This window comes from Cyprinus carpio, unplaced genomic scaffold (genome assembly GCF_018340385.1).
Source record: "Cyprinus carpio isolate SPL01 unplaced genomic scaffold, ASM1834038v1 S000006767, whole genome shotgun sequence".
Lineage (NCBI taxonomy): Eukaryota > Metazoa > Chordata > Actinopteri > Cypriniformes > Cyprinidae > Cyprinus > Cyprinus carpio.
Window position 1 is genome coordinate 32,071 of NW_024879361.1, and position 20,565 is coordinate 52,635.

Below are 20,565 nucleotides of genomic sequence, written 5' to 3' on the forward strand. Positions count from 1 at the left end.
CGATAAAGTAATGCTGTACATATTAAAACTGTAAAATTCTATAACATAATTAATGTATTATGAACAAACATCAATTAACAATTAATAAAGTAATTGTGTTCATTGTTATCAATGCATTTTAAATAGTTGAAATAATAAATATAAATATTAGATGAAAAACTTACTGCTTTGACAACTAATTCAAAAAATAAGCTGAAGACCTAAAATTAATAAGACAAAAAAAAACAAGTAAAGCTTAATAGAAATATTAAAAAAAAAACAAATAAAATTACAAAAGTACATAAAGTAACTAAACCTTGAAGAAAATTTTAAACAAAATAATTAAAATATTAATAAATACTAAAACAACATTAGCAGGTTGTGTATCTCTTAATACCTTAGTGTTCAAAAATGTAAACACTATTGTAAAGTGTTACCAATGTTCATATGAAAACATAAGAAATCGGAAGAAAACCAGAATAGGTTTAATTTTGATTTCACGTTGGCTCCAATATTTTGAAACAATTTTGAAAACAGCAGTGGTGCTCACATCAGTCAAGTTCAGCTCTTTTGGCATTGGACACTGACTGATCCTGTTCCTTTCTTCATTCCACATCACTTCCTGTCCTGACTCTATTCATGATCTTCTATTCACATGTGATAGTTTATTAGATATGAAACAAATAGCTGTCGCTCAAGCTCTCTTAGTGAACAGCCCATGACTTTTCTTTGAGGCCGGTTAGTTTGCATCAGCACGGGGTCAGATTATTTTCCTCTGCAGTGGCACGATTCTAAAAAAAGAACTATAAAGTGTTGCTGGGGAGGGTGAAACAATCTTTAAAAACAGTTGGGAAACTTTATAACTCTTTGCAAGTTGAGAGAAAGGGAGCGCGGAGGCTTTGACAGAAAGCACAGAGGGACAGCCACACTGCTGGCTTCCCAACACGGAGGACGCACAAATGAAACGGAGAGAGAGAAGCATCAACCTCTCTGCACAATCACTTCTTCAACTACAACACAGTGAAGCACGGCACAAAGAAAACACATCTGCATACCCCGGATCAAACCGCACTTTCAACTATTAATAAACGTAAATAAACGTATATGTGCAAGACATCCGCGGCTTCCTCTCTCATAAGTTATAGCAGTTTTGAAATGGAAATGAATCTGAAATATTTTGAAAGGTCGTGGCATGCATCATCCCAAGTCATCTGTAGCAGTATGTGCCATCTCCATCGGGATAAAGAATTTAAGTCAGGTCTAGAAAATGAAAGAAAAAGTTTGACTTTTGTAAGCTAGTGAAAAAAGCTTTCACAGTCTAGCTTTCTTCAAACCATTATAGGCAAAGAAATGCAATGATTTATTAACCTATGGTAACAAGACTTGTCAGCTATTCCTTTAACAAGAATTTTAAACCCTTAATACATCATGTAATGGTATTCCTTCAGAAATTCAGAACAGCTCGATACAAATCTCATCTCTGTAAATTTGGCAGAGTCCACAGTAAATCAGATAGCAACTTGCAATATGTTAACTTACCCACTTGAGACCAGATCTCCGATTTTAAAGAAATGAAAACTGAGCTGGTGCATGTTCAAGTGGTGTTATACTTTAGCAGAGAGCGAGACGGTAGGAGGTTGTGTCAGACTTTAGGTGTGCTGTGGAATCGGTCCAAACAGGCTTCCCTAATCTCTGCTGAGTGTGTTTGTTTGTCTCTGAATGTCAGAACGCCTTCGGGCCAGGAAGACAAAGTTCAAAGCAATGCAGATACACTCTGTATACGAGTCCAACTGTTAGATAAAACTGACACAGATTTACAGAGCAAATCCAAATATTGCAATACGGCAGGCAACAAGGCGGTATATTTCATGTGAAAATACCAACTTTTTTTTTTTGGTGGACAACTGGTTATAAACAGACAAACTTTTACAAAAATTATTGTTATAAGAAAATTATAATCTCATGAATTCTCATATAATATAATATATATAATATAAATAATATAATATAATATAATATAATATAATATAATATAATATAATATAATATAATAAAGTGAAGTATATAAATGAGAATCATGATATATGATATACACACACACAACTGAACACCTCTGGTATAACTTTAAATGCAGACCTTGAGCCACCAAACACCAATGACTTGTATATATGGTTAGAGTCAATTTTGGTTGTTCCAAACCTGTTGCAATAAAGATGTAAATACAATTTTTAAACACATGAATTATCATTCCATCTTTTTAGCCACAGTTTTGGAAGTGCGTTTTTCTGTTCTAAAGAAGGGTGTGTCCCAATACTTTTGTCCATATAGTGTATGAATAAATCATTGTTGTATGGTGATAAGCTTTTTTAATCAAGGTCTGCATTTTAAAGTCAAATAATATAATATAATATAATATAATATAATATAATATAATATAATATAATATAATATAATATAATATAATATAATATATAAATATTATAATATATAAATATTATATTATATCATATTATATTATATTATACAAAAGTTATATGTTGACTGCAGTGTTGAATGTTGATGTACTTCTGTCGAGAAGTCATAAATCTAGAAACTCCTTAGATCTGTGCTTAACTACAATTAATAATCAAAGTTTGCTGTAAAACAAGCATAAGATAACCAATAATAGCATCCAATAAACAACACATTAAAATTTTATCAGTGCATTATGGGAAAAAAAATAAATTCCAAACTCCTGTGAAAAAAAAAAAAAAAAAGCTTCTTACCTCGTTGGTGTTCCAGCGATGTCTTTCTTTGGGCAGGGAGGAGCATTTGGGAAGGCATTCCAGAAGCTTCTTGGGCAGGTAGATTTTCAAATGTCCATGTTCATCTGTGAATGACACAAAACGATTACTGAATATGGAGTGTGAGTAGGATTATTAAAACCAAAGCTGTGCTGCTCTCCAGAGTCTAAAACACTGGGAGCTGTTCTTTTTAAACAAAGATCCAATCATTTCTTTGTAAATTACTGAGTTGTTTGAATTCAGTGTCACTATCGCTCAAGGGACTCCTTTAAGGAAACTTCCATGCCCAGGTGTTACGTTTGCAAATTGCTGTGACAACCTTTTCAGAAATATAAAACTATAAACCAGGCATGAGACCTCAAAGGGGGAGCACTCAGAAAGCAATGAAGAAAAAAAAACAAACAAACTTAAGATGTTACTGTGAAATGAAAGGGAACATATTTGGAGCACAAGGCGTGCAGTAGTCTTTCATCCAGAAATGTCGTGATTTTGTTTTCATTGAGTTTTTTTTTAATGCTCCTGTTCTTTCTCTCTCCCTTATCATGCCAGAGTGCCTGCTCAAATACCTAACAACAAAATTGGGCAATGGAGCAAAAGCATTTCAAGGTTATTGATAACCGTTTGCATCAAGGGCTGAGGCTTCTTAAGGAACTCAATGTTTAGCCCTGTGGGAGAAGGTAGTTCCATATTGCGTGCTGAACCTGCTTATGAATATAAAAAAAGTGAGAGAGACTGAAAGAAAAAGAGAATGAGACACTGACTGAGATTTGTGGAGTGTGTCCTCGGTAAAAGACGAGAGAGAAGCAAAAGAGATGCTTCAGATCTGAGCGAGATGAAGCCCGTGTGTCCATAGAGACACTGCTTAGCAACCACTCCCACTCTGGCTTTAAGGACAAACAGATAGCCAGAGGGAAAGAGACACATGAAGAGGGTTAGATCACTCTTCTGTTCACTGTCTTACACCAGAACCAATGCACATTGTTTGTGCTTAACCTGTGCATGAACCCATGTATATATATATATATATATATATATATATATATATATATATATTATATATATATATATATATGTATATATATATATATATATTCAATTCCCTGTAGAAAACGCCCAAGTTCAACAAGACATCTTTTAAATCGCCTCTCAGAGCAGATCAGATTGTGCCTGAAATATACTCTTTACAAGTACCTAAATGCCAATGCTTCTACATTTGCAATTCAAGTACACGCTGCATTCTCAAAGTTGCCACAAGAGGCACTTAAGCACAAATGTCTGCATTTAAAGTGACTTTCCAGCCATGACAATTTGTTGAGAATTGCTGTAAATATATTGAATTCAACTTACTAACCGGAATTGTCTGAATCTGTCTGTAACAGGAGTGTTTCCTCAGAGGAGAAAATTTCATAGTACAATAAAATGACGTAAATTTTACAAAATATAACATTAAAAAGTCTATAAATCGCTAATTTTTCTAAAGAAATAGTGTTCAATATAACATTAAAAAGTCTATAAATCAAAACATTTTCTACAGAAATATTGTTCAGCAGTGACACCAGCAGGTAAAGTTACAGCAGGAGTCCGCATCTCTCTCACCTCCCCTGAGCCCTTTGAGTTTTAACAGACCACACAAAACTTGCAATGGGTTTAGTGAGGGCGTAATAGAGAATGAATGGGAGAAAGTCACATGAGAGGAGGCTTTTACTTAAATATAACTACTTTGTCACTTCAAAATAAGACTTAAAATGAAAACATGATCTGTGGGAGTTTTTAGTTAGTTATCAGTTTCGAGAAATTTAAAGTAATTCTCCGCATCTGTGACCAATATTTAGCAAGCTTTGGTGACTGATGGTCCGGAAAATTCGAAAATAGTTAAAAGTTAACTATTAAAAAGAACAGCTGAACATAATTTCACAAATAAAATGTATTGTTTAAATTACTGCATTGAGTTATAATTTTGGAATAAATGTAAAACGCTTAAAAACACCAACTTAAGTCGGTGCTAATAGCCTTGCGGGCAGTGTGCCGACATATAAGTGCCGCTGCACTATGGGCATTGCGAGTTCAAATCCCGGCTCGAGGACCTTTCCTGATTCTGTCCCCATCTCTCTACCACTTTGCTTTACTTCTACACTGTCCTATACTTATAAAGTGAAGAGATTACATGCCTTTAATAAACATAATATTAATTACATTGTTAATGTTAAATTAATCAAATACAATTGTTTTTTATTTAGTTTAATGTAAGTTTCTGATAGTGTAAGTAATTTTTATTTACCCAAGAAAATGTGACTGGGACATGCATTTACATTTGTTTAAAAAAAAATTAAAAAAAATTGCGGCCTTTGCTTCCTTTATTTCAGAACACCAGTGCACACCACTGGTTTGTAAGAATTGTGTACTTTGTTATTTTTATTGCGTAAAACGTACACTACTGTCCTCAATAGTGTAAAAATATATTTCCAGCCTTGTGGCATATTCATGCCATACCTATAATGATAACTATAAAGTGTTAAGACTCTATAACAATAAACAGCACAAAGTGTTTTTATTTTTTTCAGCTAATAGATGATAAAAACACTCACAGCCATTCAGAATCTACATAATTTTATATCGCTAGAGCATTTAAAGTGGCAGAAGACAAAACTGCAGCACAATTAATAAACAAAAAGTTGTCATCCTTTAAGGTGGATGCCTATATAGTTACCGCTATAGTAATCTTTATAGTTAGCTGTGAATGGGCCTTTATTAGGAATGGCTTTTTCTGGCTCAAGTTTTTTTTTATAAAACTTGCTATTAGCCTAGAAATGTCTTCTAAATTTCCTAAAGCAAAGCCATTTTTTTGTATAAGAATATAAAGGTATTTTCATAAACATGAATGGCTTTTGATTGCAGACTTCATGTCTTGGCAAAGCCTCAGATTACCAGGGCATTTTCCTCAAAATAAAATCTGAGGAGCAGGAGACTTAAGCAAAAGTTGACATTTGCTCTCCATTCAATCTCATCGGCGTCTAGGAGAAACTGTTGAGTTTGAAAAGATCTCATTTGTGATTTGCCTTTTTATTCAGCACCGTCTCTCTCTCATGGCAACAGTTCCGCTGGAATCTAATGACCGGTTCACATTATAAATTGGGAGATCTGTGGCTGTTATGCTTCAGCTAAAGCAAAGATTCAAAAGCAAAACACACAGCACATTCTCATAAGACAATGAATAAATGAGCAGGCTCTCTTAAAAGGTTATTTTCTTTTTCATTCTATGTAACTCAACTGGGATGTGTTATAAAAGAACACGGTGTTGAGGAACTTATTTACAGAGTAATTAAGACTAAACTATATATCCCTTCCTGTTCCTATTCGTTATTTCTCGTCTCTCCCTTCATCTCCGTCTCTCTCTTTCCCTCTCAGTACATGTTTTGGCAGAACAAGCGAGCGATTCTGAGGACTGCCATTTAGTCTCATTGTTCTGCATCAAAGTAAGGGGCTTTTAAATTATGCTGACTCTGACGACTGTGGCTTTAGAGGCAAATTTTAATCACAGAGTCAGTCGTCGTCTGCCAAGCGCTGCCTTAAGCGTTTGCCTTTCTCTCTTTCACGACCGTCTCCCATGAGTAGCCAATGAGACACAGAGAAAAGGCTTAACAAACAAGGCTACAAAAACACACTGCTAATACTCACACAGATATAAATGTGCGAATGTAGGTGGTAGAGAAAGATAGAACAGAATAGAGCGCTGTAGACTATTTGCTCCTTCTCATATAAACAATTATAGGTGCACACAGGCGTACGCGCCCACCATAATTAATTATAAATGTATAAAGATAAATCGCTTCAGTTTCAAACTCTACTGACATATAAAAACAGTCACGTTCGGGACGAGCACCAATCAACATTCAGTGCAAATGCCAAGGCGCCGCAGCGGCATGTGGCCCTTGTCTAACTGATGTCCGACTCTTGATCTGAGGAGATCTTTGAAAAACACCTATCAAACCTGCCCTTCAAAGTAATGTCAGGCATCAGAGAGTCTCCTCTAAGCTAGGACTTATAACTTAACTCTCAGCGTAAAGAGCTCTTTTAAATTTTCCAGAAACTCAGCCACCATGTCAGCAGCTGTGAGTTGGGCTAAAGTGACTGATAGACTGAAGTCTTTGACAGGAGGCATTGGAGGTCACTAAATACGGAACGTTCTAGGCTGAAGGAAGTGATGAACGTTCCTTCTTCAGCTGAGTGGCGCAAAGGCACTGTGGGATCTCACACTGTCAATAAGCAGCATGTTTGAACAGATCCCGCATGTGGCTTTAAGTGACCCCAATAAGAACAACAACACTGATGGTGACAGAAAAGCCCTAAAGGCAGTGGCTGAAAAGCAGCTTGATTTTCACTGAGAGTGTTTACATGACAAATGAGCTGAAACATACTGCCGATTTCTTTATCCTTTTTGGAATATATTCACTAAAGGTGATAAACAGTTGGTCAGCTCCGGGCATGGACAAGCCATAGGGCTGATTGTGCCATCTAAAACCAGACCTTTGAATATTTTAACAGACAAAACATAAAGTGTCTATATTTTAGAAATTTTAGTCACATTAATGGACGATAAAAGGCTTCAGAAATGGAAAGTAAAAAAGGTTTTAAAGATCCTCATAAAAACAGATTTCATACAAAAAAAAAAAATAAAAAAAAAAACGCAACACAGCACAGGGTTGGACTAAAAGTATTAATTAAAATATTTAACATTATGATACTCTTTGATTTAAAAAAAAAAGCACAAATGAAACAGACTTCACCCTCCATAAAACATTTCATATATATATATGTATATATATTAACAATATATATATATATATATATATATTTCATATATATATATATATAAATATTAAAAATCTGTATGTACAACTTCCTGACGTTGCACTAAAAAAATAAAAATAAATAATGTATTGTAAAGCTCTATTTTTATTCATTACTACAATGTTTTTGTCACATTTTATTGTAAGGTTCAACTCTCAATATTAACAAACCATTAACTGAATTTTGCCTCAAACTCCCAATTTGCTACTTTTTAATAGTTAGTAAGGTTGTTATTAAGGTAGTTTAGGTATTGGGTAGGATTAGGGCTGTAGAATAATGGTCATATAGATTATGTGCTTTATAAGCACTTATAATTATGTTAATAATAGGCATGCTAATAAGCAAATTGTAAATAGTGAGAATTGGTCCATATACTGAAGTGTTTTTTATAGTGACATTGATATCAAAAACGCATACCAGAGTTTCTTAATTTTTTATCCACTTTATTTTTAAAATTCCATAATAACAGATTTTTAAAAAATAATAATAATAATTTATAAATAAATAAATAAACACAACCGCCTCTCAAGTTTTTAATCCTCTTGGCACAATATAATCCTGAAGAGGTAAATCGATAAACAGGGTTTATAAAGAATAATCATCTGCAAAGATGCCTGCTGAAATGTTTTGACATTTCTCGCACACATTCATAATTAATGCGTTTTAATTGGGCGGACGGATCTAAATGGCAAAACGGGCTAACTGTGCAAAATGAGATCTGTACTTGTAAATCTGGAAAGCCACATTTCTGTTCACCCAAGGCAAGCACAAAGAAGGTCCGTACTCCTGTACGTTCCCTCTGAGGATTACCGCAGATCTGCCTTCTGTAATGACTCTGTAAGCATCTATCGCATGCGTGTACATGGGCCGGTCTCGAAACAGATGGAGCTTCGCCATTGCGAAGTGTAAAAAGACCAGAATGGACACAAAAACTTTCCACACTTCATCAGCCTAATGTCACTTTTTAATGAAAGTCTTCTCTTTTTCCATTAAATTGTCAGCTCTGATGGGCATTTTCTGTTTGCATTTGTTTATTCGTAGACTGTATTTTCCGCTGAACGCCATTTCACCTGCCGTAAGCGGTTTTGCCTCCAACGCTCCTTTAAGAAACTCTACAAATTAAGAATGGTGCAATGACAAATGCTCTGAGAGCGGCAAATCTGCTTCAGAAGGCAAATTTGGAGCCTGTATGAATAAGGAGAGGGTGACATTTACAGATTTGATTTTCTCTCTACCTCATCATACGGCAGACACAAGCCTGCGCAAGGGTCGCTGTAGTGTCAGCCATGACTTTTTGATCCCATTTTGGAGAATGTGGGCTTTGGAGGAAACGTATTAAACTATCCTGATATAAGCACAGTTTCAAGAAAAACTCTTTGCTCGAACTGACTCAAATGGAGGTCAAGTAAATCTAGGGCTGCTTCTGTGCAACAGATAAGGACGACAACGAAGACAACAAACACCTAAAGGAGTAAATGTTATTGAGATCACTTACGTCACTCGTTTCGCCTCTGTTAATGGAGCGATTTTGGCCCATCTGTCATATTACAGAGATGTTTCATCAAGGAACGCAGTCTGTCTCGTGAGAAATGTTCCAGAAAATCAAATCTCATAGCCGGACGCATCTCAAATGAAACTTTAGATTATAATAAAAAATGCAAAATGCAAATTGCAAACCAGCACACTGTAGATTGTACTAATCAACTGATTTGTATTTTTTTTTTTTTACCTTGATCAAAAATGTCGTACATATAATAAAACGAGAAAAAAAAAATCCTCCAGTGAGATGAGGTGTCAGTTAATTATAAAACTTTGTATAATAAAGACTGAAAAATGCTGGGAAAAGCAACATTTACAGCTCCCAGTACAGATATTAAGGGGTGTCTAGGGAAATTTGCGCCTTTTTCCTCTATTTTTTTCAAACAAAATTAATGTGACAGAAATAAGGGCTCATTGCACAGTAGTTCCAAGCAGACAGGGAGAAGGATGGAACTGCATGTTAATTCATCAGCAGCACTGGTAAACTTTTCTTCAAGTGGTCTTCCCTCAACTGCTTTATTAGCCACATGAGTTGAAGGCAGGCTGGGAAAGAGGGAGGTCTTTTAACTTTCAAGTGAAAGTAGGAAAGGCTTTGATATAAAAGACGACATAAAAAAGGAGAACGTAGCGGGTTGACATGGTCTTTCACTAAGCTGGCATTCCAACCTCCATACTACAAGCCTCCTCCGCACCTCTCTCCAGGGACTTGTGCACTGCATGAAAATCAGTGGTATAGTTATCTATATGCTAATTTCCATGGGACGAAAGGTGAATATTCAGACACTGAAGAGTCACACCCAAAGCATCTGGTCAAACACAAACATCAAGACCGTGATACAAAAAAACAACAACAACATAGACACGCACACAGATCGCAAAGAGATCGTATGCATCTAATTTAAATATTAAGTTCATGTTCTGATGATGAATTTAAGCTGAGGGAGGCCTGGCCGATTACCACCCGTGTTTGATAAGCAACTGCACAAGAGGAAATCACACACACACAAAGTAGGGCTGAGCGATCTCAATATTTTTCCAGATTTTGGCAATATTCAGTTGTTTTCCATTTGCTCTCAATGTTTTGTCTCCCATGAAAAAGACATGATAGAACAGTTACAAAGTACTTTTCCTGCAAAATTAACAGTTAAAAAAATAATAATTTACATGAAATTGCTACAAAAAAAAAAAAAAAAAAAAAAAAAAAATCTTCCTACAAAATTTGAGGCTATTAGCAGTTAAAACAGTTAAAAATAATTATTTAGACAGTGACCACTTTTTTTTTTTTTTTTTTTACCAATTGTGACCCTGGATCACAAAACCCATCTTAAGTGTCAATTTTTCAAATTGGCATTTATAAACCCTCTGAAAGCTAAATAAATAAGCTTTCCATTGATGTATGGTTTGTTAGGATCAGACGATATTTGGCCGAGATACAACTATTTGAAAATCTGGAATCTGAGGGTGCAAAAAAATCTAAATACTGAGAAAATCACCTTTGAAGTTGTCCAAATAAATTCTTAGCAATGCATATTATTAATCAAAAGTTAAGTTTTGATATATTTAGGGTAGGAAATTTACAAAATATCTTCATGGAACATGATCTTTACTTAATATCCTAATGATTTTTGGCATAAAAGAAAAATCGATAATTTTGACCGATACAATGTTTTTTTGGCTATTGCTAAAAATATACCCCAGCGACTTAAGACTGGTTATGTGGTCCAGGGTCACAATTTACAAATATCCCAATATAATTAGACTTTATGAAAATTACACAAAAAACATAATCTTCCTACAAAAATTGTGGTTATTGCAACAACAAACTGAGTTCTCTGAAGAACACAGAAACACATTACAGATTACATAGAAGATCTATTTTTACATATCAAATTTATTGTACCACCAGTTGTTATGGTTATTACTGCCAATCACTGCATTTTCAGATTCAGTCCCACATTAAAATAAGGTTGTTAATCCAGAAACTTTGCAGTGTGTAGCTAGAAGCATGAGAAATAAAACTTGTATTCAAATTTTGAATGGGTTGCAAAGCAAGCAAAGATTGCTTCCTTTAAAATCACTGAAGCTGTCAATCACTTCAGCGTGAGTTCACTGACTGCTTTGCAATCAAACCATTATTATGGTGTTAAATTAAGGAAAAAATCCAGCATTTTGAGCAACACTGAGTGCTCACATGCTCATAAGAGATGTCCGTGATTGGCTACAATGCTCAACACGCCAAAAACATGTTGTAAGTAGCAACATATGAAGCTGTCATACATATACACATGAAAGTGTTTGAAAGCATAAGTCTATCCCCATCCAAAAAGAGCTTTTTAACATGATCAAAATATTCCCAAATTTCATAACGTCTGCAAAATATAATCCCAACAATATTCAATGTATCGCCTAGCCGTAACCCGAGAGCATCTCTTTCTGACCCTTTGAAAAACAACTTTACTGTAGACTCCTTTAGGCTACATCAACCTCAGACCGACTGTAGTTTATAAATCCACCAGCAGATGAAACGTCACATTCTGCTGTGCGTATGAGAGGCGAGATCTTTTTCTGTATGCAATAAAATTTCAAATTGAATTAGCAATGACTTGAAGGGTTGGACGATGTCAGTCAAATTGATTTAGCGTCTACTGAAGCACCTCAAGGTCACGGAGCTCGGAGCCAGACCTCGTCCAGAGAGAGTCTGTAGTGTGAACGCTTTAAAGCAGCAGGCGTGCAGAGATTTTTCAGCGAATCTGAAGAAGAGTTGAGAAGGAGGGCTGCCGTGACCTCCAGCACCAGTCCTCCTCCCCGAACCCCTTTGAGGCAGAAAAAATGTGAATCTTGGTGATAATCTGGGGTTTAACGGCTCATCTTTAAAAGGCCTGGCGGTGAAGAGCTGTTTTACTGTATCTGTCATGGAAGCTTAAGCAAGCATCACTTCAGAAAAAAGAGCAAAGCTTGTTTTAGGACGGGATAAAGAGGGCTGACAAAAACAGATCTCGAATCGATAGTGTCCTCTTGCTTTTGTGCCACAACGATAGGATACCTTTCCTTTATTCACTATTCCTTTTTTCCTCCGTGATTTGTGTTTCACTAGCACAAAGGATGATGTTGACTGAATTCTGATCAACTCTGGACCACATTGTATGCGATGCTTTATTATAACTAATCACACTCATATAAACCATTTTGACAGGATGATTGTGTGATCATGATCCTCATCATAAAAACTATAGTGACAGAGTGGACATAAAGAAGGGAAGATGAGGATAAAAGAACGAAAGGGAGGATGATAAATCTATTTCCCCCCCACAGGGAAACGGCCTGACAATGATTCACATTTCCTCTTAACAGAGAATAATGTGCCGTCCTAAAGCCATTAAAGGAAGCTTGTGTCCGGCCAGATCCATGACATCATTTGGCACACTGTTTTACCACCTTTTCTGATTCAAATGGGATCCGGGTCCAACTGGTCAGTTTCGATTTCACTCGTCCCAGCCGCTCCAAGATCAATACCAATCAAAGCAGTGATTGCTCTATTGTTCTGCTTAATACTACAGCTCCTTCACTGGCTCCGGGCCTTCATCACCATCAGCGGCCACATCTGCGCCATTCTATAGTTGATTATTCGGATGGTAGCTATCTGGTTTTTTAATGAAGATTCTTTATAGAGAGGAAATTATAAAAATGCAAAGCTTCTCTGAGCTTTTTTTTTAACACATTAAAAAACAAAATTAATGTCATCTCTCTGTGTGGGAGATGTCTTTTGATGGAGTTTTAAAAGTAACATCTACTCACACTTATTTTTCTTTTTTGTTTGTTTGTTTGCTCATTTATATCTCTGATAAATGTTCAAACTATATTTCACTGATACATCTTAAAAACAAATGTAAGAACAAGGAAGAAAATGCTTTGTGAACCTCTGGTGTTTAAAATAATCAGAATAATGCTGCATGGAACTTTATTGAACAAACTGATATTGATTCAATGTTTATTTGCCTAATCAGTATATTATTGACCTCTATATACTATATACTACTAGTCATTGACTGTGCAAGATAGACATAGGTTTCAATAACACATATTTGATTAAAAAACAGAAATAATGCAATGTAAATATTCACTAGATAATATATATAATATATATATATATATATATATATATATATATATATATATATATATATATATATATATATATATATATATATATATATATATATACACACTCCAACAGACTGATATTCTGATGCATAATATAAATGAAGTGATAACAAAACATATGCTTCTGACATGAATTATAAAACACAAGTGGGTCCTATAAACAGCACACAAATAGGCAAACACCAGCTTGAACCATTGTCTTACACCTGGACGCATAAAACCAACATGCAAATCCATGCAACACTGGCTACCAAAGGCATTCAGAGACATAAACAAGACAGAGGATATGAGAATGCTCAAATACACATGGACTCAATCATGCAAATGAGTGTATGAATACAAATGGATAAAGAGTTGAGCTATGCATACAAAATGCACTTTAGAGTTCTGGCAAACAATTTGGTCCTGGTTTTCTGCCCTATCCAAGTGCTCTCTCTCTCTCTCCATCATCACAGTTAAAAGAAAATGCATATTATCATCACTATGCTCTTCAATAGCTCCTTGTTTGAATTATGTACTGAATGTCTGAGTCTTTAGACAACTCATGATAATTTCATCTTTTTGTTAATAACAACACGCTACACGAAAGCCATTTACACAGTGTAAGTACCGTATCCAAAAATGCATTGAAAATGAGAGATAGGATTGGTAAACAACCTCGTTTCAATCTAGGTGCGATTTTGTCACAGGTTTCCAAAAACAAGAAGGCCAGCTCCATTTAAACCAGCTGGACCTGAAAGCAAGCTATGCTGCACTGGCTCAGTCGTGACTTACTCCCTGAGACGAGTAAACAGAATGTGCGCTGGCACGCACAGATGAGGCATGATTGTTATGAAGAGTGACATAAGCCTCACCAGACGCCCGTCACGCTAGCGCTTGGCACAATTACCGCCAACTGTTTTGATAGCGAGAGATGTTCCGCAAGCAAAGAGTTCAAACTCCTCCAAGACAGGAGGTCAATTCTGCGATAACCTCACTTTCGTGTCTGAGCGTCCCAGGAGGCTAGCGTCTCTCTCTACTCTCTTCGTTGGTAGAGCAGTTCAGTCAACTGCTTGCATCACTGCAACACAAACATATTTTGCAGGATCTCAATTAAATTCTATCTTAGCCAATTTAAAAGATCTGTACAGCAGCAACGTGTCTCTTAATTGCTAGGGTGTTTTTTTTTGAAAATAAAGCCTTGGCTGATAAAACACTGAAGATATGGGATACTGCGTTTGTGACAAGAGAGCAAATTAATGCACTGTCATCCTTCCATTGAACTAAGTCAAGGGATGATTCTCCCTCGGTCTCCCAAGGCTAACTGCTTCTGTCCCAGAAAATATGCTATGGCATGGCAAAAAAAAAAAAAAAAAAAAAAATCTCCAAATTCATATGATAGCAAAACACATTTGTAAACTGAACACACATAGGCCTAAAAGAAAGAAAAAAACTGCACATCTAAACATATTCTAAAGAGACTGGATGATGTGCAGTGTGGCTGCCTTAATAAGTGGGTGTAGTTCATCTGAGGATTTCCACTGGTGGAGTAAAAAAGGCTACACTGGACACTAGGGAAGACGAGATGGGGGGAAGGAGAGGAACTGCAGACCAGGATTCCTCCCAATTAGATTACTTCGACATTCTGGTTCTGTCCCAGTTGGCTCCCAAAGCTTTTCTTGGCTCAACAAAGCAAGAGAATCAGGCTGAAATGGGGTCCATGAAGAGGGCCGTCTGAACTGGATCTCCTTTTATCCTCACATTCCGACACGTCCAGGGATTCAAGACTCACAGGCAACGTCTGCTCCTGCGTAATAAGAACCAATGGCCCATTTTATTCGAAAATCAACATGTAGCCTAATCAGTGGATTACCAAAGAGTGATTTAAGCCCGAAACTTGCGGCCGTTAAACCACTGGTTGCCAGCATGGCCAGAGATGGCAGAGATGTCTATCCCTCCAGCCGTTAATTACACCGCTAGCCCGCAACAACTGGGCAGCAGAACTCCTGCCACTTAGTGTCCACGTCGGAGAGTCTTCATTAAGTGAGTGTCTCTTTGAAACAGCCTCGATCACTTAGTGAAATCACTGAGAAAGGCTGGAGAGAGAGCGAAGCACAACAAGGACTCTCCAATGGGGAATCAGGATGCAAACACACCCTCATCCACACCCACGCAAGCCAACGCCTGGGCTCTGCTCAAAGAGCGCCGGGCGTTGATTAGCCATGACAACGACCTGCTGCTTCCAAAAATATGCCGCTCGTTCCGGAGCAGCATGGCCATGCATGAATAAACATCATCTGTAATGGAGCTGAATGAAAATGAGACGCTGGCCTTTTTTAAGCTGATCTACCAAGAAGGGCCTCTCCCTCCCGACTCCTTGTGCTAAAAGTCACCTGCTAGATGAACGTTGCCGTATTACAAATTGCTTTGATAGAATTTGCTAAGCTCTTGAACCTGGTAAGCACGCCAGGAAAACAACCATTATTGTGCTGAGACCAAGGTTTTAGATCATATGCTCTAGAGACTCTGAAGTCTTGTAATAATTTGATCTTTCTCTGGTTTGGGCTCTGGTAATACTATAAAAAGACTCTTGATGAACTATACATGTACCAGCTGCGAGAATGAGGTTATACAGCATGTAAACGAATGGGCAGAGAAGATGAACATCATTTCATAACATTGTCATGTTTTGAGGGATGCAGTGGAAAAGGAAGCCAGCTCTCTTACTGTTGTTGTCTGTGTCATCGCTGACACTCTTAGGAGGAACGTGGCCGGTGTAACCGACGGCGGTTCTGTACATTCGATCCGGATTACGTATTTTCTTCAGTCCTACAGGGGACACAGTGGGGGAGGGAACAGTGAGGGGAGAAGGTCTGTAGGTACAAAAATACAAAGCCCTCTACTTTTTTATTCATGCAGAGGTCATTAATTGCTTTTATTCTCACCTTCTGAATGACCCTGGCGCATTATGACTGTGATGCTGTGATAAAGTTTTGCCCTGCCGCAAATGACTGCTTCATGCACTACAGGTCAAAAGGTCATTTTGGGTTTATTTTAAGTTCACGAAAAATAGCTGCCATCAAACTTGCATCTGTGTGTTTTTCCAGCAGCCATGTATTGCATACAAGAAGCACACGTAGGTGTGCAATCAACTAGGCTGGCGAGGAGCTAAATCTACACGTTGAATCATACCACATGATAAGGTTCTACTAATTTCTGTGGCTTACTGGATTCTTAAATGCTGTTGGCAAGAAAAAAAGTGCTTTTGAGCATGGATGCACAAAATTAGCTTGAAACTAGGAGTTTAACTGCTGCTCATTAAATGGACAGTTCATCCAAAAATTTAAATGGTCAGCATTTACCCTGCCTCATGTCATTCCAAACTGTTTCTCATACTATGAGATAATTTGAAGAATGTGGGAAACCAAATAGTTATGTTTACCTTCATTGTAAGGAAAAAAAAAAAAAAACATTGGTCAAAATATCTTTTTTAATGTTCCACAGAGTAAGGTCAAATTTTAGAATGCCATGAGAGTGAGTAAATGATTTTTATTTTTGTGTGAACCATCCCTTTAAGTAAAAAGCAAAGTCTGACACATACAGTGAGACATAAAAAGCATGCAAATTACTGGAACCGAAATCTGAAGAGCTAAACCATCCAACACTTTAATTTCCCCTTGTTGTCACCTAAACATTGGTAAACATAGCTGTTCATTTTCATATCGACTCTTTAACAGTGATGGCCAAGGATTTAGTACTGGAAGCACTGGTAAACAGGATACATTGTGCCCTCTTCTTCCAATTGGCTAATCAATCCATACAATCAATAATTTAGAAAGGATATATTGAGTCAAAAGAAAGAAACTTCTTCAGAGTCGGAGACACGGCAACTGAAAACACAGCTTACTATGTTCATTTCATCAGGAAAAACTTCAGAGAGGATAGATAAATTTCACACAACCCAATTTGTCTGGAGGAGCCAGTAGTATCAGTTGTATTTTTTTATGCTTCACTAAACAGATGAAAAACACCCAGAAGCTTAATTTTAAGCAAAACCACACAGTGAAATTTTACTTTTCTGATAAACTGAGATTTGATGAGCAACCAAGTATATACAGTTAAGCTTACAAAGCCTAAGGTTTGCAGCACAATACAGGTGAGTGAAAGCACGTGTGTGACAGAGAGAGAAAAAATACAAAAGAACCGTGGAGAAAGAGACTCTCATGCACTTTCTAGCCAAAGGAATGTTCCAGAGCATGACTTTGAAAACATCTAAAAGCTGTTGGGGTAGTGAGAGGAGCACAGTCTTGTATGCAAGCTGCCATCATTGTGTTGGCAAGAACCACTGGAGGATACGCTTCCTGTGTGGAGGAAGAGAATAGAAGTGATCCAGGAAGCTGGCAAGAGCAAAGACTGTCAGATACAAATGCGTGACACAGATTTAGGCCGTACAGGTCAAAAGAGGCAATGTTTTCTCCTGTTCTGTGGCAGCTCAAATGGATAAAAATAGCCTAGAATCTTTCTGTCCCCAAACTTACGTTCCATTATGACACATTTTTCTTTCTAAGAAGTAGAGCAAGAGCAAAGCTTTACCTGACTGGACTTGCATAGATAAATATACACAATGAAACATAAAGAAAGGTAATACCTTTTTCTGGCCAGGTCATCTCTCAGCAAATAGCAAAAACGAAGATGTCCACCAACAAGCAAGAAACACAAGCGTGCTTAAGCCTATAGATCCGAAGTAGTGTGTAATTAATACTTTCTAGAAAACAATTCTATAAGTTCACTAGAGACACAGCACACATGCACGCTACCGTCCCGTACAGGCGCTCTGTGAGCTCACCCAAATCACACAGGGCAACTTCGTTCAAATTCCACTTTGATGGAATTTTTTAATAGGCAAGCTTAGTTATCACTCTTAGTTCTAGTGTGTGTGTGTGTGTGTGTGTGTGTGTGTGTTGGGGGGTTTGAAGTGTGTGTGTGTGTGTGTGTGTGTGTGTGTTGGGGGGTTTGAAGGGGGGTGTTGTTATAGACAAAAACTTACTTGACTGCCTTGATTTAGAAGAAAAAAAAATAGTTGAATAAATAATTTAATGTTGACAAACTCATGGTTGTTATTTTAAGCTATCCCAGACCTAATTTTCCAACATTACTCAGCAATCAGCATTTTCTCCCGCGGATGCATTAGAATCAAACTAATGTCTGACAAATTATCTGGCCCCTAGAAAACATTACGTTTTCTAAAAGGCATCAAAGTAAACGGAATACGAGGAATTCTGACGGCAAGGGAGCGTCTTGTGAATCAAAAATGCGATGTGAATTATTTACGTCTTCTGTTAAATTCGTTATTGATTTTTTTTTTTTTTAAATACATTTTAGTCTGAAAGAATTTCATTAGGACGTAAGGGAAACATTAAAAGCATCCTCAAAGAATGATACACATGACGTACTCCGTTGATGCAAAGAAAGTGAACTTTAGATCACGACCATATAGATAAAGGAATTAAGTCATAATCGCATTCAGATCAAATTCCAGCGAACAGTAACAGCATAAACTTGGTTTTAGTTGCCGAGCATGGCTTTAGCAAAGAGGGGAGACGTACCTTTCATTTTGCTGCCTCATTAAAATTCCGCTTCAATTTTCCAAGAGTCCTTTCCAATCCAGTTTAAATGTGTTATTATCTAAGAAAATAACTGCTGACAGCTTCAAAACAGCAGCGGCCGAAGAGTCACAGTTCTGGGGAAATATTCCACACGAGACTGAAGCATACCGAGCAGCTGTTGGTGGGTTCAGTCACTAAAAGGGGGGTTCTGGTGGGGGTGGAAAGAAATCAGTCACGTTTTAGAGCATCACCATAAATCTGCATTTATCGCTTTCGGAGTTAAAAGCGTCGCGCTGTGTTCAACGCCAAAGAAAAATGAAGTAGTTGACCGCGTTTGACTTCACGGAGCTCGCTTGTTTGTCAGCCCACGGGGAGCGCGGATGCGGTGTGGAGGAATCCCACTCCAAACCAAACGCGAGTCATTTCACGCGTTCATTTCGTCTGATGCGCTCATGTGCGCGTCTCACTTATAAGAAAAACATGTTTCTCTTCATCTAACGAAGGCTGTGGCTCGGGTTGACTAGGATGCGTGTGACTTTGAAAAACCTCCGTGTGCTCTGAGATGAAAGGAGTCGCGTAATGAACGTAACCCGTGATTACCTAACTCCGTTCCCGTTATTTTAACAGCCGTCTCAGAGATGGCTAATCCCATCAGCGCTTCAGCTTTTTTGCCATTTCGTGACAAACACAAGCTAAGCGAGAATGTCACCGACTTTCTCCGCCGCGCATCCCTATCCTGACCTTCATCATCTGGAGCTTAACGCCGACAAAGCTGCGAAATGAAAAATAATAATCTTGTTATTTCTCTCTTACCTTCCGGCTTGTTTTCGGCAGCCATTTCCCCTCCGCGCGCCACATCCTCCTCCTCCTCCTCGCGACCGGGGGGGGGTACCACGCGCGTTCACGGCGAGGACGCGGCGAGCGGCGGGAGGCGCGTGCGTCAATACGCGTTAGCTATTGGCCGCAAAGTGCCATAAATGACAATGGTGATGCTTCGTGAATTTGCGAAATCCACATCCCCCTTTTATCCATATCTTCCACGCCATTGGTGAATCGGTTTTATTTAGGAGAAACCTTTACAATGCAGCGACCAATAAGGTTTTGGATCGGATTTAGTGGAAGCCTGTAATATGCATATATGAAAAGCAGAATCTGTGCATTATATTTAAGTCTATGCGACGAATGTTTATGAATGCATGCTTGACAGAGACCCATATCCGTTCTGCCCACCGAGACCGTAAAAAACTATTTTATAACACTGCTAATCGAGATACGTGTCCAGCAGTCTAAGTACTAATAACATGCCCCACTGTGTCATATAATTAGATGTTAACAGCCATGTTAGAGTCGTTAATCTGCCACTCGTGCTGAAGATGATTGTGAAACCAGAATGGCATGGGCTTAAGCATGATGACGGTTTTGCACTAAAAGGTTATTGTGTTGCAAGGCAGCAGTGATGCAACAGAATTAAAAAAGAAAAGAAAAGAAAAGAAAAGAAAAGTCAAGAAAAGAAAAGAAAAGTCAAGAAAAGAAAAGAAAAGAAAAGAAAAGTCAAGAAAAGAAAAGAAAAGAAAAGAAAAACATCTGGAGGCTCCAGTCTCGACCATGCGTTCTTGAGCGCTGTCCACTCGCAGGTGCTGAAGGAGATGGTGCTGAAAGAATAGCTCCAC

At 37.5% G+C, this 20,565-nt stretch overlaps 1 protein-coding gene across 2 annotated transcripts in view; it reads right to left on the bottom strand.

The window, feature by feature from the left end:
* The window catches only part of LOC109051938 (calmodulin-binding transcription activator 1), a 34,786-nt gene extending 14,248 nt beyond the window's left edge, over window positions 1–20,538 (bottom strand). The window contains exons 1-4 of one of the 2 annotated variants that reach the window (XM_042756004.1): window positions 19,709–20,538; window positions 18,896–19,103; window positions 16,017–16,118; window positions 2,745–2,848 (exon numbers count right to left, since the gene is read on the bottom strand). In XM_042756004.1, the coding sequence (XP_042611938.1) occupies window positions 2,745–2,848; window positions 16,017–16,118; window positions 18,896–18,902 (213 nt within the window). In that variant the 5' untranslated portion in view covers window positions 18,903–19,103; window positions 19,709–20,538. The remainder of the gene's footprint in view (window positions 1–2,744; window positions 2,849–16,016; window positions 16,119–18,895; window positions 19,104–19,708) is intronic. The other variant, XM_042756002.1, reaches the window with a different exon arrangement.
* Between the last annotated feature and the right edge of the window lie 27 nt (window positions 20,539–20,565).